We start from the raw sequence: 18422 nt of genomic DNA, 5'->3' as shown, positions 1-18422 counted from the left end.
TATCCAAGTATTTGGGGGTAAGGAGGAGAAAAAAATGACTGAGATGCCCCAACACCATGATGCCTCCAGTGGCTGACCCCCAGCTGGCGATTCCCTGCAGCCGAGCGGGGCCATGGCACGGGAACCCCAGCCTGGCGGTGGATGTCCAGCAGCCGGACCCTCAGAGCCGCCCCGGGACGCCGAGCGGGCCCGCGGCAGCCTCGCGCCGACGGCGGGACACGAAGTCACTGATCCGACCGCGAGCCCCTCCCCGCCGTCAGCCGATGAGAGCGTCCTCTGCCCCTCGCCCCGCCCCCTCATTATGCGGAACCCGCGGCTGTGATAGGCTGAGGGCGCCGCCCGTCCCCCGGGCCCGCGCCCCGCCCCGCCGCTGCCTCTGCCTGCGCTGCCGGCGGCGGGAGACTGCGCTGGGCGGGCGGCCGTGCCGGGCGGGCGGCGGCGGTGGTGATGGGGCCGTGTTGAGCCTCCGCGGGTGCCCATGAGGCGCCGGGCAGAGCCGAGCCGAGCCGCGCGGGCTCCAGCCATGCATCCCGGTGCGCCCGCGGGCACATGGGGCAGCGCTTGAACCGCTGCCTCGATGTCCCCGTCGCGTTGCCGCCGCTGAGGCGGAGGCTGCTGCTGCTCTTCATCATGCTCTTCCTCTGGCTCTATATGTTCTACTCCTGCGCCGGCTCCTGCGCCGGGCTGACGACCCGCGGGTCACCCGCGCCGCCCCGCGCCGCCCCGCCGCTGCCCCCACTGCTGCCGGGAGAGCCGGGCGAGGAGACAAGCCTGGAGGAGCAGCGGGTAGCGCCCGACGCCGGCAGCTCCATGTCCAGCTTCTTCAACGGTTCCGGTACCAAGCGGCTTCCGCAGGCCATCATCATCGGCGTCAAGAAGGGGGGGACGCGGGCGCTGCTGGAGTTCCTGCGGGTGCATCCCGATGTGCGCGCCGTCGGCGCCGAGCCCCACTTCTTCGACCGCAACTACGAGCGGGGACTCGCCTGGTACAGGTACGGGCCGGGCCGGGCAGCGGCCCCGCGGCGGGACGGGGCTGAGCGGGTCCCCGCCGTCCTGCGCTCGCCGCCCCGATGCGGGGATACGGCCGCCCCGGGCTACCGAGCAGGTTGGGGAGCGCCCGAGTGGAAGAGTAAATGTTCCGCTAAATGTTTTCCCCCGAAAATCAATTTCTAAAAATATAATAAACTCAGAGCGCAGCTGCGGTCCCCGTTAGCCCAGCCGGCAGCAGGGCGTCTGCAGGTTTTCCGCGAGCCAAACCGTATTTATATCTATATAAAGGTTAAATAATAACATTTTTAAACACTTATTCCACTGTACTTCCAGGTCTTTTGCTGGAGCATATTTTTCCTCCAGCTCAGGATGTTGCTGAGAGATGACTAGTGTGTCTCCCGGGTCTACACGGGCTGGCGGGCGGTGCGCTCAGCCACCGCATGTTTGAGGGGGTTTTGACCCGTTAGGGGTTTTTTTGTACCCATTGGGGTGGGATTTGACCCGGGTTTTTTTGGGTTTTTTTGTGTGTGGTTTTTTGGGTTTTTTTGTTGTTGTTGTTTGTTTTGATTGGGGTTTTTTTTGGGGGGGGGGGGTTTGGTTGTGTGGTGGTGGGTTTTTTGGGGTTTTTTTTTGGGGGGGGTTTTTTGTTGGGTTTTTTTTTTGTTGTTGTTGTTTTGTTTTTGTTTTTCTTTTGTGTGTGTGTGTGTGAGGCGAGGTGGGGAGCGTTAACGCCTTTGGGAATTTTTTGATAAGTTTGGAGGGGGTTTGATCCATGCCGGGAGCCCTGCCTTGGACTGCCAGGCGGCAGCTCCACGTTCCAGATAAAACTTCCTCACTCGCTCCCTGCGTTTAATCTCCGTTAACTTTCTCCTACCCCATCATCACCTCTGGAGCTGATCGATTACCCGAGGTCGCCGGTCCCGGCGCTGGACTGCGAGAGCAGTGTAGGGTGTAGTGAGTAACGGGCGCGTCGGGAACGCGGTGAACACTTTGGACTGGGAGAAAATTATAAATTTCTGCCTTGCATCCTGTAAGGATGGATGTAATTCTAAGTAATTTTGCGAGACGCAGCCCGGTCCGAGATGTTTGTGTGCGGGTGGGCTCGGCCAAGCGGGCGGCGGTGGGTGCGATGAAGACCGATCGGACACCGAGCGAGGGGCGACCCCCGTTTCGGTGCCTTTCTCACCCTTTTCCGATTGAAGTTCCTTTATCAGGAGTATTTTGAATATGTTTTTCTACTGAGTGTTTACAGGAATGCTAAAAGAGCAGGATGGAAAGTTTTAAGCTAGATGGGATCTGTGAAGTTACGAATTGTAACTTCTTTGTAGTCTTGAAACTCCCACCCGGCAAGTCCGATTAGGTTTATGTCTCTTTTTTTTAATGTTGCCATCCCTTAGCAGTTAGTGAAATGAGTTCAGGATAAGATCTGAAGAGGAGGAAGTAATTTTTGAAAGCTGTTTCGTTTTAGGAAATTCTGTCATCTCGGTGTACGATGTAGCGTGTTGTGTCACAGCAGCCCAAATGAAAACTTTGTAAATTCAGCTGAGTTTTAAAAAGTATTAATCTTGCTTTTTGAAGGAGAATTTGCATATAACAGAGCAGAAAACCTGTCAGGATTTATTAACGAAATGGTGTTGTATGTGTTGAATTCTGTTTTTAATTAGGCACCTAAATTAGACTATTAAATGGTTGATTAATCTTTTACAAGTAGGAGGTGGAAGGGGAGAAGGAGACAATAATGCTTATGATTGAGTTCATCTGTTATCCCAGATGTAGTGAGTGAAAGCCAATATCTAAAGGACACACATTATTTTTAAATTTGGAGAACAGGTATCAAAGTTGTGTTTAACTTCCTAAAACTTCACCTTATCAGCTGCTGAATTTTAAGCAGTGCAGGCCCTATCCCCGCAAATACCCTGTAGTTTTTCATTAGTATGCAAAAGGGCTGTTTTAGCTGAAATCTGACAAATCTTGAGGTCTGAATGGTGGTGCTCTCAAGCAGTAAGAGTAAGTGATGCTGGAAGTCTTGTAATCAGATGTGTGGGATTCACCCCGAAGATGGGAGTGTGCCTGGTTGGCTGTGGGACTAGAACCTGGGTCAGTTAGGGGTGACTAAATAATGCAAAATAATTGGGGCAGGATGCAAACCAGCAGGCAAGTTGCTACAAATTGTGTGTTACTTCTAACTTAATTAGAATTAGATGCAGAAGTTTGTTCCTATAAATTTTGTCATTATAAGTCAAATCCTATACAGCAGTAACTCCAAGCTCTTGCTGACTTCAGTTAATCTTGGCTTCTCAGCACTCCTCAAGAACACATTTATTTCTCACAGACCTAATGAGGCTTTTATTTATTTCTTATATCAATAAGGAGATGTGTTTATATTTGGTTAGTGGTTCAGTACAGTAGGATTAAAGATGCTGTAAAAGGTGCATAGTGTCAGCATCATGCAGTGAGCTGGGCAAGCCTCATCTCTATTTTTCAGATGCTTTTGCTCAAATCAACTGAACTTTGGAACTGGGGGAGTTACTGTGTCCTCAGCACTCAGAGTACAGTGTTAATCCAATTGCTTGGCTTTGAAAAGGTGAAGATAGAATTTTTGACCCATGTCTCATCTGAAGTGTTTAGCTAACTGCCCAAATTTGTTTATATTTGTTAGGAGTTTTTGTTTGTTTAAGTTGTTCCTGCCATCCAAAATCTTCTTTTTCAGTTTTCAAGATGCAGAGGCATCAGATTTGTTTAGCCTGATGAATACTTATTTTTGGAGGTGATTGTGATTAATACTGTTTAACTACTTATTTCTGTCTGAAGTTCTTATCTGTCAAAAAGAACTTTAGAAGGAGGGAACACAAACTTGTTCCTTGCTCCATTTTCAGTCAAGTGAAATGAAATCTGTTGGTTTGTTTCTGTAGTGCAGAATGCAGAACACCATCAAGTGGTGCTGAGTTTCATTCCTGCAAAGCAGGGGGAAAACAGGAAAAATTAAATACTTTTTTTTGATAGTGAGATAACTAAAATTTGGACATAACTTTTGTATGCACATTGCAGAGTTTCCCCCCTATAATGAATACAGCATGTTAACAGCTTCTAGTAAAAATATATACCATAATAGAGGAGAAATGGGATCCAGCCACTATTGCAAACTAATTTTATGAAGTTAAATTGAATTGATTTTTTGGATAGTAGAGAAGTTCCCTCTTTGCAACAGTAGGGAGTTCAGCTTGACAGCCTGTGTGCATGTGTCTGGCTGAGCAGCCTGCAGGCATGTCGATGTTCTCTTTGGAGTTTACTGGAGAGCTTGTTGGGGAGGAAAGAAGTGTTTCTTGGAAGCCTAGAAAATCAGTTGTTGAATTTCTTTTATTATTTTCTTAATTTGATTGAACAATGATGCATCTTGAAATGTCCTAGGGACTTGAAAGCCTGTTGTCCTATAATTAATGTAAGAAAAAATGTAATTGTCATTAGTCTTACGTGTTTTGGGTTTTTCTTTTCATTATTATTTTCAGCCCAGTGGGCTGTAATGCCCAGTCCCTCTTGCCTTGGGCTGGGCATTGCCAGCCCTACTCAACATCACTGATTTATATTTCAAGTCTGTAGCTCTCTGCTAGGAACTCCTGTGCTGTGGCTGTGCCACCGCTAACAGCGACAGCAGGACTAGGCTGAGCTCTTCTGCCTTTAGCAGGGCACTAGGGAGACCTCTTGTACTTTTCCCTTATTTTCTCTTATGGAAAATTCTTGAAATGCTGATGCTTTATCTTCCCACTACTGCTAAGTTGACTTAATTCATTCTCCTTGCTGAGACTGGGTGATTTAGATCAGCAGGATCAGGCCCTGTGGTCTGGTGGTGTGTGATAAACTGTTTCAAACATGCATTTCTTAGACGTCCATATTGCTTGGACTTTAGTGTGCAAAGTCATGCTTGACAGCAATTCCTGTGTTGGGAGAAATTCCTTTTTTTTTTTTCTTTCTTTCTTTTTTTTTTTTTTTTTTTTTTTTTCCTTTTTTCTTTTTTTTCCCCATGAGCCTCCTTTTTTCCCTCCAAGGAATGTGTGGGGGTACAAGCCGGTGCTTGCAATCAGCAAGGCTGAGAGGAAGGGAAGAATAAGGAAATGATGGTTAAAAGTTTGGGGTGAAAGTCCTGATGATCCAAATCTTGAGCAAGGCAGGATTTTGCCCCTATGTTTGGCCATTCTCTTTAATCTCAGCTTTATTGAAGGTTTAATACCTGCTGCTTAATTGCCTTCCCAGTGAGGCATGGACCTGGCAGCACAAACAGAACTGTGGCTGGTTTCTGTAGTGTCACATGGTTGATTTGACCTAGGAAGTTTGGGAAGAGTCCTGATACCCCCAACTGGACTTTGGGTGCAAATGACTGCATCTGAGCAAAGACCATTTCCTCCACTGCAGTCGTGTGAGTTGTGCTGGGTCAGAACAGGGATCTCCTAAACGACAGTTGTGTTCTCTGGGAAGGTTTTGCCAAACAATTTTGGTATTGAGGTTTTCTTTTCTTGATGTGAAAAAAAATTTAAAACTCAACTATTGATCTTGCATTGTGTTGTGCTTAAGGAAGTGGGGACTTTCATTGGTCCCCTCAGAATGTGCATGGAGTTCAGTGCCCCTTGGTCGCTGCAGCGGCTCCCTACGACAGTCCTGTGCTGCTGTGTAATGTTGGGAGGAAAATGGCCCCCCAAAAGAAGGGCTGGGCTGCTATAATCAGTCAGCAAGGCTCTTGTGTTTGCATGGGATCATTCCTTTAGATCTGAGGAGGGTTGAGTTGTTCAAACAGATGGCAAAGATTATTCGTGTTGCTGGGGTTTCAGTGCACTGCTCTGTTTCAAGCACGTTGCCCGATATGACGCACGTGACAATTTCTTCCCAGCACGACACTGGGGGGATGACATTGTCTGTTGTGATCGGGTTTCATGGCCTCACCTGTTGAGCTGCTGAACTTTTCAAAGTTGACCAAATGTTGGGGGTGACGGATGTGGATGGTGGATCTGCCTGGCTAATCATGTTAGCATGGCCTGCCGGGAGCATTGTGCTCCTTGGCATGGAAATGATGGGAACAAAAACCCATGGGCTCAGCTCTGGGTTTGGGGTTTATTATTTTTTTCTTTTCAAGTGGGGCATGGCAGGTGTCTGTAACACACACTGAGCATTGGATATCTCAAGGCACTTCCAGGCAAAGCTTTGTTTTTAAAAGCATCCAGCAAGCCCCGGTGCAGTGGCTATAGAAACTGTACCTGAACCATTGTTCTTCGGTGCTATATTTCCAATCTGCCTGATGATAGGAATGTCCTGTATTTGGCCTCTCTTGCTGAGCTACTCTGTTCACTTGAGCCTGGGTTGGGGGCTATTTACCTGTTCCAACTAGGAGGAAGTCTAATTTAGTGATCATTCAGCATGGGATTTATGTCTCCTGGTGATGTGACTGTGGGTGACCAATGGCTTCAGGTGATAATGATAGGGCCAGGGCCTTGTGGGATGGGTAACATATGGGTTCAAAGAACATATAGTGGGGATGTTGTCTCAGTGGTGTAATTAGTGGGTCAGGGACAATCAGCTACTACCTGTTGTCACCATATGGTGTGTGGGGACAGGCTGGAGAGGCTTCTTCCTTGGTTTGTGGGAAATGACTAAGTCTTGTGCTTGGTCCTGACTTGCTGCTGATGACTGTACCGGGGCTTGCCCTAACCGTTGCAATCCCAGGTCTTTCAGCAGCTTGCTGTGTGTTTAATTAGCTTGAGAGAAACACCATTTGTTTTTTAAAGGTGCTCAGCTCAGCAGCAGCCAGAAGGCAACAGAGTAAATGGACCTTGTCTGATGTTTCTTAATGGAAACAAGGGGTCCTGTGATGAAACATACTGGTTATCAGCAGGTTCAGAGGAAAGGTGGGGTGAATTCAGGACAGATGTTTGTGGTGGTGTAACTTTGCCATCAGGGAGTTGTTCTCAGTCTGAATGTGGCAGGAAGGGGAACAGAGACAAGTGGGGAAGGGCATCACATTGTGCCATGGGCCAGATGAGGGGAAGAAATGGAGGTCAGGAGCATGGTCTATCTCGACTTAAGAGAGCAGGGTCTGCTTGGCTGGAATGTGCAGTGTACCTTAGTCCATTCATAATAGTGATCCAATGGGAACTATCTCTCCTGGTGCCATGGTGGCTTTGAGTGTTCCCCATGGTGGTTTTCCTCTTAGGAAAAGCACCAAAGGAGAAGGCAGATTAACTCAGTGATGATGATTTAGCATGTGGTGCCTTTGTACTGGGAAGGTTCAGAGGTGAGGAGGGATGTTTGGGAGCTGTTAGCTGGCTTGCTTGCCTGCCTGACCTGTCTTCCTGGCCCTGTGGCTTCAGGAACCATTCAAAGAAGACCAGAAACTTGAGTGTTTGGGACTCAGATGATGTTGGTAGGAACATTAGAGGAAAACAGGTGTACAGGTGCTGCTGGCAGATCTCACACTGATTTCTGGTAAATGAATCATTCCATTTTTAAAATTTTTGCATCAAGATATGTGAGCCTGGCAGTGCCCTGCCATATGGTGGCTAGGGAAACTTTATTTAGAGAAAAGCAATTCCAGGTTCTTCTAAATGCCTTACATCTGCATTAACCTCCTTGGAAACTGGAACTAGCCTGCTTCTACAGCAGTTTTGTTTTCTCCTCTCTGTACAGAAAAGAGAGGGAGGAAGAACATCATCTGGCATCAAGGGAGTCATGGCTCTGTTTGGCAGCAGGTCTGACCCAGAGTTTAATTTGCAGCCCATCTGGGGTGCAGAGCTGCGTGGCTGACACTGCCCTTGGTGTGGCTTGTACAGTGTCACACATGTAGCCCAGCTTTGCTATCCCTGTGCTGGTGGGTGTCATCCTCCCTTGTCCTGGTCTTCTTGTGAGTGTTGTGCTGATAAAATTCCGTAGGTGAGAGTTGTAATTTGGCCAGTCTTCTCTGCTGGTGCGGCTGGGGATTTCTGCGAATCCACCAAAATGGCTGGCTTGTAATAAAAGTGAGCAGTTGCAACCTTTCCCTGGAACTGGCACAGGCTTTACATTCCTGTCAGTGCAGCAGGCAGCTCTTCCAGAAGGAAGGGAGAAATATTATGTGGGGACTTTCATTTTATATGCCAATGTACAACATTTTAGGTGGATGTGTGCATTTGATAGATCCTTCCTAAAAGTGAACACAAGGCCAAATCCTGCATTGGCACAAACATGGTCCCATAGTACTGAGTATGACCGTATTCTGCTACACCAATTCCCTTTAAAAAATACACTTTTTCATGTGGGAAGTTTGCTCTGATGAGGAGAAGAGTCTTCAGCAGTGTGTGGTGACAAAGACTGAACCAGGTCCCCAAACATGACTGTGTCTAATACAGTCCAGAACTCTGCCTAGGGAGGGGCTCCAAGGTCAGGCCTTCAGTGTGTATCCATGTGACTGTGCAGAAAACTTCCCCACAGAACCCAAAATCCATTACAATTATTAACTTCAGCAGCTTGACAAGCTTTATATTAAAGCCCCAAGCTTTCAGCCTCTCTCGATTATCAAACGCAAACTTGCATTAAAGCTTGGAAGTCTTGAAATTGGAAAACTTAAAACTTCAAGTTTAGGTGAGTGGCACAGGGAGGCATAGGAAATCTTTGGAAAAGTGCTCATTTAGTGAAAGGGCAATTGCACTGGGTATTTTTGCACCTGTAACTGTTATTTTTGATTTGGAATCGGGTCCAGAAGCTGTGGTGGCTGAGCAGGCTCAGAGCATGGATCCTCCTGTCACTAGGGGGAGGATGAAACCCCAGCATCTTCTTCATAAAGTGCTTTGCTGCTTCACTGAGCTATTAAATATTTGTTTAAAAACTGGCAAGGTTTGCAGCTTTGGCATGCCTTCAGTCTGTTTTTCTAAAGGTGTATTAGACTTGGAAGGAAATCAGGAGGGGTTGGAGTAAACAGGAGGCGTGTCCCAGTCCTTCAGTCCCAGAGTGGTTGTACGCAGTTCTCAGCCTGTTTGTACACAGGGCTGGGAATGCTGTTGCTACACGTGAATTGCAGAGGGACCCTGTGACTGTGCTGTGCCCCATGTCTCTGCGTGTTGGAAAAAACATGCTGCCTGATGCTGGTGTGCTGTGCCTCTGCTCTGAATGCCCCGCACACACCTCTGGTGCCACGTTTAGCAAATTGTGCCGGATCGGAGCCAGTCTCCTGAGCGCTAGGGGGTTCCCAGCTTCTGTGAGTGGGTTGGAATGGAGCAAGCTTGTGAAGGTCTCACCTGGAATCAGTGGGGCAGTGGTAGATGTCTGGATGTCTCTGAGCATACCTGGGCTCCTGCTCTGACTTTACTATGGCTGGACCAACCAAAGTGAGCTGCAAAAAGCCAGGCAGCTGGGCATTGCCCCTTCTTGAGGACATGCCTAGCAAAGCCCATTTTCCTTTTTCCTAGTGCAGTACACTGAACTTGCTTCAGCTTAACACAAAGCTTGTAACGTCTTTTTTTCCCCCTTTAAATTTCCCTCTTCAGCTGGTCTGGTGACTAATGAGGCACGGGCTGTCTGCATGGCATTTGGAAAACAGCTAATTTTGGCAGAGGGAATAGCTAATACAGGGTGTTGAGCAGGGAAGGCAGCCTTGAGAGGAGGTATCAGCCTTGCCAAAGGAGAAGTGGAATAGCCGGTTAGGGTTTCAACCTGATTTTGCTGCAAGCTGAGAGGGGCCGGGAGCTCCTGTCTGCTCTGAAGCCTGGTAATTACACACGGGCGCTGCCTGGACAGCCGGACGCGCAGGAGGAGCCACCAGCCCCGCGCGGGCGTCTGGGCACACACCGGAGCTTTGGCTGGCTGCCCTGGCTGCACTGCCACTGCTGCCTCCCCCTAGAGATGATTTCAAGGTCAAACTGCTCAATGCAGTATAATAATTAATTAGGCTATATATAAACAGAAAGCTCATGTGGTCCTAAAGTAGATTAAGAGCCCATGAGTTTCCTCTTCTCTGTCTCTTCCTCAGTCTTCCTCTTCCGGGGTTCCTCTGTGGGTGAGCCCTGCAGTTGTCGCAGGCTCGGCTGTTCCAGCAGGGCTTACCAGTTGGGTTAAGCAGCTGCACAGCTGGGTCACAGCCCAAAAATTAGAGGCAAAGCAATGCCTGCTCTACCTCACCCAGTTCCCCCATCAAACCCACTCCTGGTGCAGGAGGACAGGGCGCATGCCAAGTCTCTGCCTTCCCAGAGTGAATTGCTTTACTCACTGGTGGTGCCTGGTGCTGGGAATAGCCCTATGCTGGGAATAGCTGCTGGCATTTGCCTTCAGTGACAGGCATTCCAAAGCTCCTGCTGCTTTGAGACTGTATAGCAAGAGCTAAGCTGGACAGCTAGTTCCAAATCATGGGGAACATGAGGAAGCTTCAGTGTGGGGTTCAAAACCTTCCCAAGGCATGGTTGTGCAGCATTTGCAGAATGGAGGGGGAAGAATAAGCTGGGCTGGCTTTCCCTGAAGAGCTACAGAAACTTAAGTTTGTAATGTGGCTTGAAACTAAACCCAAACAGTTGCTTGACTTGTGACTCCTGGGGAGCTGAGGTTTGTATGGCATCAAAAATTATAGTGTGCTTTTATTTATTTTCTCATGTATCTAAAACTGGTCAAAACTCACTCTGAATGTAAAAATTTTGAGATAACATTTATTTAAGCTCTGCGTTATTTTCAATCTAGCTGCAGAAACATCTTAAAGAAAATTAAAAATCAGATTTCTTAATCCAGCATAAGTGATTATGTGCTGTCAAGGCAGTTGGAGAAGGGCACAGCAGCTTCCAGCTCTTCCAGACTAGCTCAGGTTTTACAGCAGGGGCATGTACATGCCCTGAACCCATCAGCAAAGCCTGATCCTTGGTTTTCACAGGGAAATGCTTGAAAACCAAAGAGACCCCATGTCTAGCTTCAGGAGCAGTGAAGGAATGAGCATCATCACTGCCCATGTTTGCTCCTGCTTCCTAGGCCATCTCCTCATGCCCAACTGGTTGACTGACGGCCACCACCAGGGATGAGGACTGGTGGAGGAGATGCCCAGGGTGATGGGCTCCATGTGAGAGGTTGTGTTTGGTAGTATAGGTTGTCTATCTCCAGCTCCCTGAGTCTCCAATGCAGAGCTGGCTTTTCTCACTTTTCAAGCATCAGGCTGCATCTACGTCCAGGGGGTGGAGGCAGAGAGAAAGGACTTTTTGAGACTCACAATGGAGCCCAGATCAGTTCAGCCTGGGTCGGAGGGGGTTGAGCTGTCTCTTTGAGAACCCAAGGGTGTAGAGATCAAAGGTGTGGGTGAGTCAATTACAATTCACATTTGGTTCATCCAAATGTTTGGGTATTTGAAAAGCTTCAATGGCCACCCATTTTATATATCTTGTGCCCTTTGATTTGTTAATCTGACACTTGATTTCATCTGAATAATAATAGCTGTCATTCAGAGTCCTCAGTGTTCAGGGAAAAGTCATTTCACTTCGGTTGTGCTCTAAGGCCTTGACAGACTGGCCCACGGTGCTCTTTCTGTACAAGGGCTTGAAGGACTTGGGGATAATTCAGCCCCATGGCTGGCTCTGGAAGGAAATTGGCTCTGAATGAAAGCAGGGTGGGATGCTGGAGGTAGCTGGTGAGCTTCGGTGTGTGTAGTTTTGCTCATAAGGTCCTTCTTGGTTATCACCACAGTCATGGACCTGCCATTGCAATGTGTGGGGTGTGAAGAGATGGCAGGGTTACACACAAACACAACCCAAGCCATCAGAAATGGGAAGCAGGCCTTCTTAAATACTCCCTGAGTACTCTGGACTAGATCAAATCATTGATGTGGCCATGTGAAGTCTCTAATTATGTGAATACCTTTTTAATGAGAAGCAGTGCTTTGCATCTGTAGTACTTGCAGCAGAGCATCTCTACCAGCTGAGCCTGCTCTTTAAAGAGCTTTTGGCTGGATGTCACTGACTGTTTATGACCACACCATGATCCCAGGTAATGACTGGGCAGAAAGGCAGTCTGCAGACAGACCTGCTCCTTCATGTTTCCCTAATTGGCACCTGTCTCTCTCCTTCACTGGGAATTTGTCTCCTTCCCAGTGCTGATTTGGTTCCTCCTGCTTTACCCAGAGTCCTGCACTGTCATTGGGGACCCAAGGATATGGTGACACAACAAATCTGCGGCCTGATTGCCTCAGTGGGCATGCTGGGTTTTGTCCCAGAAATTAATTGTATTTTCCATCTCTGATGCTTGATGAGAGTTGTCAAAGGGAGGAGAGAGTCAGGAGATCCATCTTGGCCTGACTAGAGATGTTGGCGGAAAAAATCTCATTCTGGACAAATGTCTCACTGCCCTGGTCTGTTTACCATGGAGAGAGCTTGATTTCCAGTGCTACTCCTTTATGAGACCGAATCACAAATCCATTAACAAATGAGTTGAGGTGACAATCCCATTTGTGTTAAAATGCGTTTAGGGATCAGTACTTGAGAGGATCACCGGTGTATTAATTTGCCCAGCCTTTTGTTCCAGTGGGTGGCAAAATTAGATCATCCCAGTGAGGGTCATACTGACTGGGCCAGTGCCCCGATTACTGATGGTTCAGGTTGTGGTTGGTGCCACCCCTCCCTTCTGAGAAGCAAACAGGAGACTTTCAGAAGTTAATTAGGTGTCTCAGCTGGGAATAAAGTCTAAACCAATTTTAAATTCTTGACCCACTCAATGAAATGCTGAGGGTAATGAGCAGCTGGTGAGTACAGGACCCGCTTGGTTGGTTGAGCACCCTCCCGGTTTTTCTCTGGTGGATTTGTTCTTCCCTGCTGTTACTGGCCATGGAGGAGGTCCTCTGATGGTCAGAGGGGCATCCCCTTCCCTCTACCACAGTTGAGGAAAAGCCTCAGTGCTGCACAGTTTCAAGGCTGGTTTGGGTATTGCTGAAGAAGCAGGTGGAGTCATGCAGCTGAGGTTTGGCAGCACCTTGTTGGCATTACTTGGCCTATGGAACATGTGTACATGATCAGAAAGAGCAGCAAAAACCACAACTTTCCTTTTTCATCATGAAAATGGAAAGCTGGCTGTTTTCTGAGCTGTTGTTTTGAAGGTTTTTGCTCTCAGGTGGTGCTGGATGCCCATTGGATCCCTTTAGGTGCAGAAAGTGAATTCCTGGAGATCTTACCTGTCTTTTCTGAAAAACTGCAGATGCAAATGTATCTCAAGATGTGTTTCAAGCCCAGTCTGACCCTGTGAGTTCCCTTCCCCCATGCTGTGGAAGAGCTAGCGGTCTCTATTTGAGATGTGACATGGAAGATGTTCCAGGGCATGTCAGTACACAGGGGAAAGTGCTTCTGGGTGAATAAAGTGTCCCTGCTCCCCTCCTTGCTTTGCTATATCCGTGGTGAGGAAGAGGAGCAAAGCTGCCACCACTCCCTTTTTGGGGCTCTAACTCAGCACAGTGGTTCAAGCCTGACTTTGGCATGTCGTACCCCAAGGGTAGACAAATCACTGAGGACACTCCCCCAGCATGGGTTATGATCCAAAAGGTGGGAGCTGGGGTATCACTCAGGTCTCCAAAGTTTATCAGGAGGCTTTTTTCTCTAATCATGGCTGTAAAGACCCAGAGCAGGAAGGCTGGGCTTAATTAGGAGAAATGTGTCTCAAGGTGGAAAAGAAAGTCCTCCCTGTGCAAATGCTGGGCCACTCATGCAGATATTTAACAAAGGGCAACATTATCAGTGTAACTCATTACCTGCCCGTGCGGGCACACAGATTAGGGCATTTGTTTCTGTCATGGGAAAAACCCAAGACTTCTCAGCAGGGCTGTGATTTATGAACATTGCATTAGGGGAACATAGCCCTACCCGTATCTTGCTAGAGTGGCTGTTGACATGTATTTCCTTTTGGGGTTGGCTCTTTGCTATGTGGTTAGAGTTTTTTTCCTACCTTCTAGAAGAGTTAGAGCAGCTGAAATGTGGTAAAAACTTGGCAGTGCCCCAGAGGAGAGGCAAAGCCTGGGAAGTTCATCTCCTTATAGTGCTCTCCTGGGTAGAAATTTGTCAGGTGTTTCTGAATGTCAGCTGTGGTGGACCAAGGTTGGCCACTCACATTCAGCTGCTTTTTGGTGTCTGGAGAGAGGCTGCTGCCATGGTCACTACATGGCTACTTAACCAGAAAGTTGATTTATGAGTGTGTGCCATAAAAATCTATATCTATATAACTGGCATGGACCCCACCCTAGAACGGCCCAAACCAGAGGTTGTTTCTCTTGAACCGACTCCTTTTCTGGGAAATTTCCCTTTCGCAGCATGGCTACAGAAACAGTGCTGCAGTGTGCTGCTGCCATATAGATGACTGGGGGTCTGAGATGTGACCATGTCCCCTGCATTGATTACACCAGATGTGCTCTTTGGGTCCAAATTGAGGTGTACCCTGCTCGCTGGGCTCACCATCTCGAGCATACTGCAAAACGAGTCACTGGAGCAGAGCCTGGAAGAGGAGGTACTGTAGGGGTGAGGCTGCTGGGATATCCTCCTGTGCGCCACCTGGATTAGGAATACCTCATGGTTTCCTAGCCAGGTGCAGGAGCCCCAGGGTGTTGTGGTGTCACAGGTAAGATGAGCCAGGAGGATGTTCTGCTCCATGTGCAGCAGCAGGTAGTTCAACCCTTGTATGAGTTGTGCTACTTGGTTTGGGCATATAGTTCCTGAAACACCTGGTGCTCCTGGAACAGCAGCAGAATGCCAACAAGCTATTCTCTTTCTGCAGTGCCAGATCTGTGTCTCAATATCCACTTCTGCCTCCCCCAAATTGTAGATCCTCACATCTCTGGGGCTTAACCTGATTATATTGCTCCCTTTGCTGCAAGGAAGCATTTGCCCAAGACCTAGGAGGAAGAGAGATGTCTTGAAGACCTGTGAGGAGCAGTGCCTGGGGTGGTTTATCATCTTTGAGAGGATTAGTGCTATTGCTACATTTAAGAGAGCAAATTGATGGGTGTGGAAGCTGTTTGGGGCTATGGACTCGATGGCTGAATGTACCACCAGTACTGGCTGGTGCTCCTGCCACACTGAGGGCTTATGCCTGAGCCTTGGTGGCAGGGACAGCATAAGAGGGAAGAGGCTGTGGTGTGAGCAGTGGGGATTGGTGTCTCTTGGACATGACTGAGTGGCTGCTGTGGGGCAAGAAAGCTGACAGCAAGGAGTGGGCTTTTGGTTGGGAATTGTGCAACAGCCCAGTTGTTCTCCTGATGGAGTTGAAGCCAAATGCCTGAGAGCAGAGTCTCTGTGTTAGTGTGGACTGTGTTAGTCTCACATCCTCTGCTGCAGGAGACCCTCCTGTCACCTGGGTACCATGGATGTGTTTTGGATATCCCACTGTTATGATTTCATCTGCTTTTAAGCCAGGCTTCCTTTGCACAAGCCTACTCTGAGCTAGCAAAAGCCTTGCAAGAGCTGTGGGGGTGGGTTTTTTTGTTTGTTTTTTATTGTTTGTTTTTGGGTTTTTGTTTGTTTGTTTTGTTGTTGTTGTTGTTTTGGAGGGGGGGTGTCTTCACAATTAAGCCGGTAACTCAGGACTTTCTTGGTGCTACCGAAGTAAAGCTGAGTTCAAGAATTCATGTCTCTGGTGTAAGGATGTTTTGAACTAGTGCTCTTCAAGAGCAGAGCTTTGTCTTGCAATGAATCTGCAAGTGGATCTATCAAATCTTTACATAGTAGGAGGTTAGTACACATGTTAACTCTAGGTGATAAATTCTTAAGGAAGAAGAAATTGCTGGTCTTTCTGGTTGCGAAAGAGTTAGAGGCAGAGGCAGTCCAGAGAATTATTTTTTTAGCAGGAATGAGTTGTAAGCACTGAAATCTCTCTGGATGCCTAAAAATCTTCCTCCTTCCTCCCTTTCAGGCTGTTGTCTATTTAATTTATTGAGAAAAATGTTTCTACAGCTTTGCAGTAAACTCTTGCACACTGTGACAGTAATCTTGGCTTGTTACAAGCCTGCAAGTGGTGCAGCTCTGGAGTAGTGGAGTAGTTGCTGATTTCCCAGAACAAGCGGAGCTGAGCTGCCTGCTTCGGGTGGAAGTGCTGGGGACCCACACCGGTGGCCTCCAGGTGCCAGAAGAAAGGGAAGAGGATTACACTGGTGCAACTGAGGCACTCCTATAGGGATAAACTCCGGTTAAACACTCCAGCGGGGTGTCATGGAGCAGGAATAAAACAGTTTGGTGTAGACAGTTGGTGCTGCGTTCTGCTGATAAAGGGGCTTTAGTTCCAGTTTGCCAGTTAGCTCAGTCATATTTCCTGCTGAGTTCAGGAGATTTTTTCCCCCTTAAATTATGACTTTCACAGAAATTCCCTCTCCTTGCTCTGCTTTTAAATAAAAACAGTCTTTTTGTCCTTTCTGGGGGAAATGGAGACAGATTAGAGTAATCTCACATGATTTGACCAGTGGACAGCACAGCCCAGTGATGCTGGACAATATTCTAAAGAACTCACCCATAAACAGCAATTAGCTTTTAATTGTGGCCCTGCCGCCGGCCCGGGGCTGCAGGAACAGCACCGGGTGCTCTTTGTCGCCGGAGTGGCACCAGGGGGGACCCTCGGCCATGAAAGGGGAGCAGCGGTGACCGAGAGAAATAAGATGCTCATTTCAGCCCCACCCCCTTACTGTGCTCAAAAGCTCCTATTTTCAGAGTAAAGCACTATTGAAGCATCGGGACAATGGAGCCCAAATCCTGCTGGGGGAAGGGAGATGCTGGCAATTGCATCTTTTGTTGCTTTTCCTTCGTTACTTGCCTATGGCCTCCCCCATCCCACTCCTCCAAGAAATCCACATAGATGCTCACGAGATGATAATGCGATCACTTTCTTGGGACCTTGCTAATAGGATTATAATTATTACTGGAGATGAACTGGAGTGAATAGAATATTTACCATTTCATCTTAAATTATTGTAAATCCCTTCAAAGAGGCCCTTTGATATGTAAAGTGCTGCTCCTCTCCCCCCAGTGAAGATAATTATTTAGTGGAAGTTCAGAGCTTTTAAGTATGGTGGGGAGTAGAAAGAGGCTTCCGTGTTTACATAAAGAGAAGAGGAGGGCCTGTGTAATGGACTGGGGACATTGATGAATATCTTGCCTGGCTGCAGCAAAGGAGGAGGGAAAGTTCTTGCTTACCAGTTGTAACGTCTTGTGCTGTTATTTGGGGAAGAGGTGAAAAAATAATTGGAAATTTTGCCCTTCCTAATGCAAAGAAAGCTCTGCATCCCTGCAGCTTGTGTTCAGTTGGTGCATGATCTACCCAGTGACAGTGGCAACATTCTGAGTTTGTTCTGTAGGGCTGGAGAAATTTCTATTTGAGGAATGACCAAGTAGCCTGGGAATCCTCAGCCTGGCAAAGAGATTTCTTGGGGGAAGGTATGGTACTCACCAGACTTGGAGCTAGGCTGGAGATGGAGGGATGGATGGACTGGTGTGGTGGTGCAAGGATTGGGGCAATGGTGTGAGGACAGGAGCTGGTGAAAATGGGCAAAACAAGGAGCCTTTCCTTGGAGGGGCTGTGCATGCAGAGGTTCAAGAGGAATCATAGAATGGTCTGTGTTGGAAGGGACTTTGAAAATCCCCTCATGTCATCTTCCTGCAGGGGTAACACCCACTAGACCAGATTTCTCAGGGCCCCATCCAACCTGGCTTTGAACACTTACTGGAATGGTGCAGCCATCTAGACAAGGGGCTGGAAAAGAGATTGACTGAGGATTATTAGGTGGACAAAGTGCATCAGGCAGAAGAAGGCCTCTGGAGCTGAATTTGGATGGAGGCTGGGAAAGCAGTGGGGGACAGTGTGCTGCTTGCCCCATTCTTGCTCTGCCCTTTCCCTCCTCTGGCCAGTGCTGTAGATCCCCAGGCCACAGGAGAGGACTGCACCCTGTGGCCACGTTCATGTGAGCGTCTGCAAGGAGGATGCACTTCTCCCAGGTTTCCAGGGTGACTTCTTGGACCCTTTTCCCCAGAGGCTGCCCTGCATGGAGCATGAGCTCAGGTAGGAAAGGGGATTGCTCCAATCAGCCACCTCAAAGACCATCTTTATGCCTTTGCATCCTTTGCCAAGGAATGGGCATGTCCCAAGAGTGATGGTGACATTACAGGAGCCTTTGGGGAACCTGGGCTTCTCTACTGTGCTTTCTGGTGAAAGCATAACCCTGTCCTGTGCAGGCAAAACTCTCACTAAGTGTTTCTGCTGAGGTAAGTTATTCCTCCCCTATAGGTTGCAGCTATATGGTACACCATATATGGCACTTTGATACAGAAGGCAGGAGCCCTGTGAGGGATAGCCTGTCATGTCTTGGTTATGAGGACTGCTTCTAATTAACCCATTTAATCTCAGTGGGGGAGGCATTTGGGTGAGATATGTATTTTGGCTGGCACAGGGTAAGAGGCTGCCTTTGCAGCAGAGGCTGGTGGAGCTCATTACAC

The 18422-nt window shown here is 48.1% G+C and overlaps 1 protein-coding gene across 1 annotated transcript in view; it reads left to right on the top strand.

Moving 5' to 3' along the window:
* The first annotated feature begins 390 nt into the window (after positions 1-390).
* Positions 391-18422, top strand: part of LOC134556701 (heparan sulfate glucosamine 3-O-sulfotransferase 3B1-like) — a 30078-nt gene continuing 12046 nt past the window's right edge. Inside the window, exon 1 of the mRNA XM_063408942.1 lies at positions 391-992. Within this exon, the coding sequence (XP_063265012.1) occupies positions 550-992 (443 nt within the window). The 5' untranslated portion in view covers positions 391-549. The remainder of the gene's footprint in view (positions 993-18422) is intronic.

This window comes from Prinia subflava, chromosome 12 (assembly GCF_021018805.1).
Source record: "Prinia subflava isolate CZ2003 ecotype Zambia chromosome 12, Cam_Psub_1.2, whole genome shotgun sequence".
NCBI classification, from domain to species: Eukaryota; Metazoa; Chordata; class Aves; order Passeriformes; family Cisticolidae; genus Prinia; species Prinia subflava.
The sequence above is the reverse complement of the archived record's forward strand: the minus strand, read 5'-3'. Positions and strand labels throughout refer to the sequence as shown.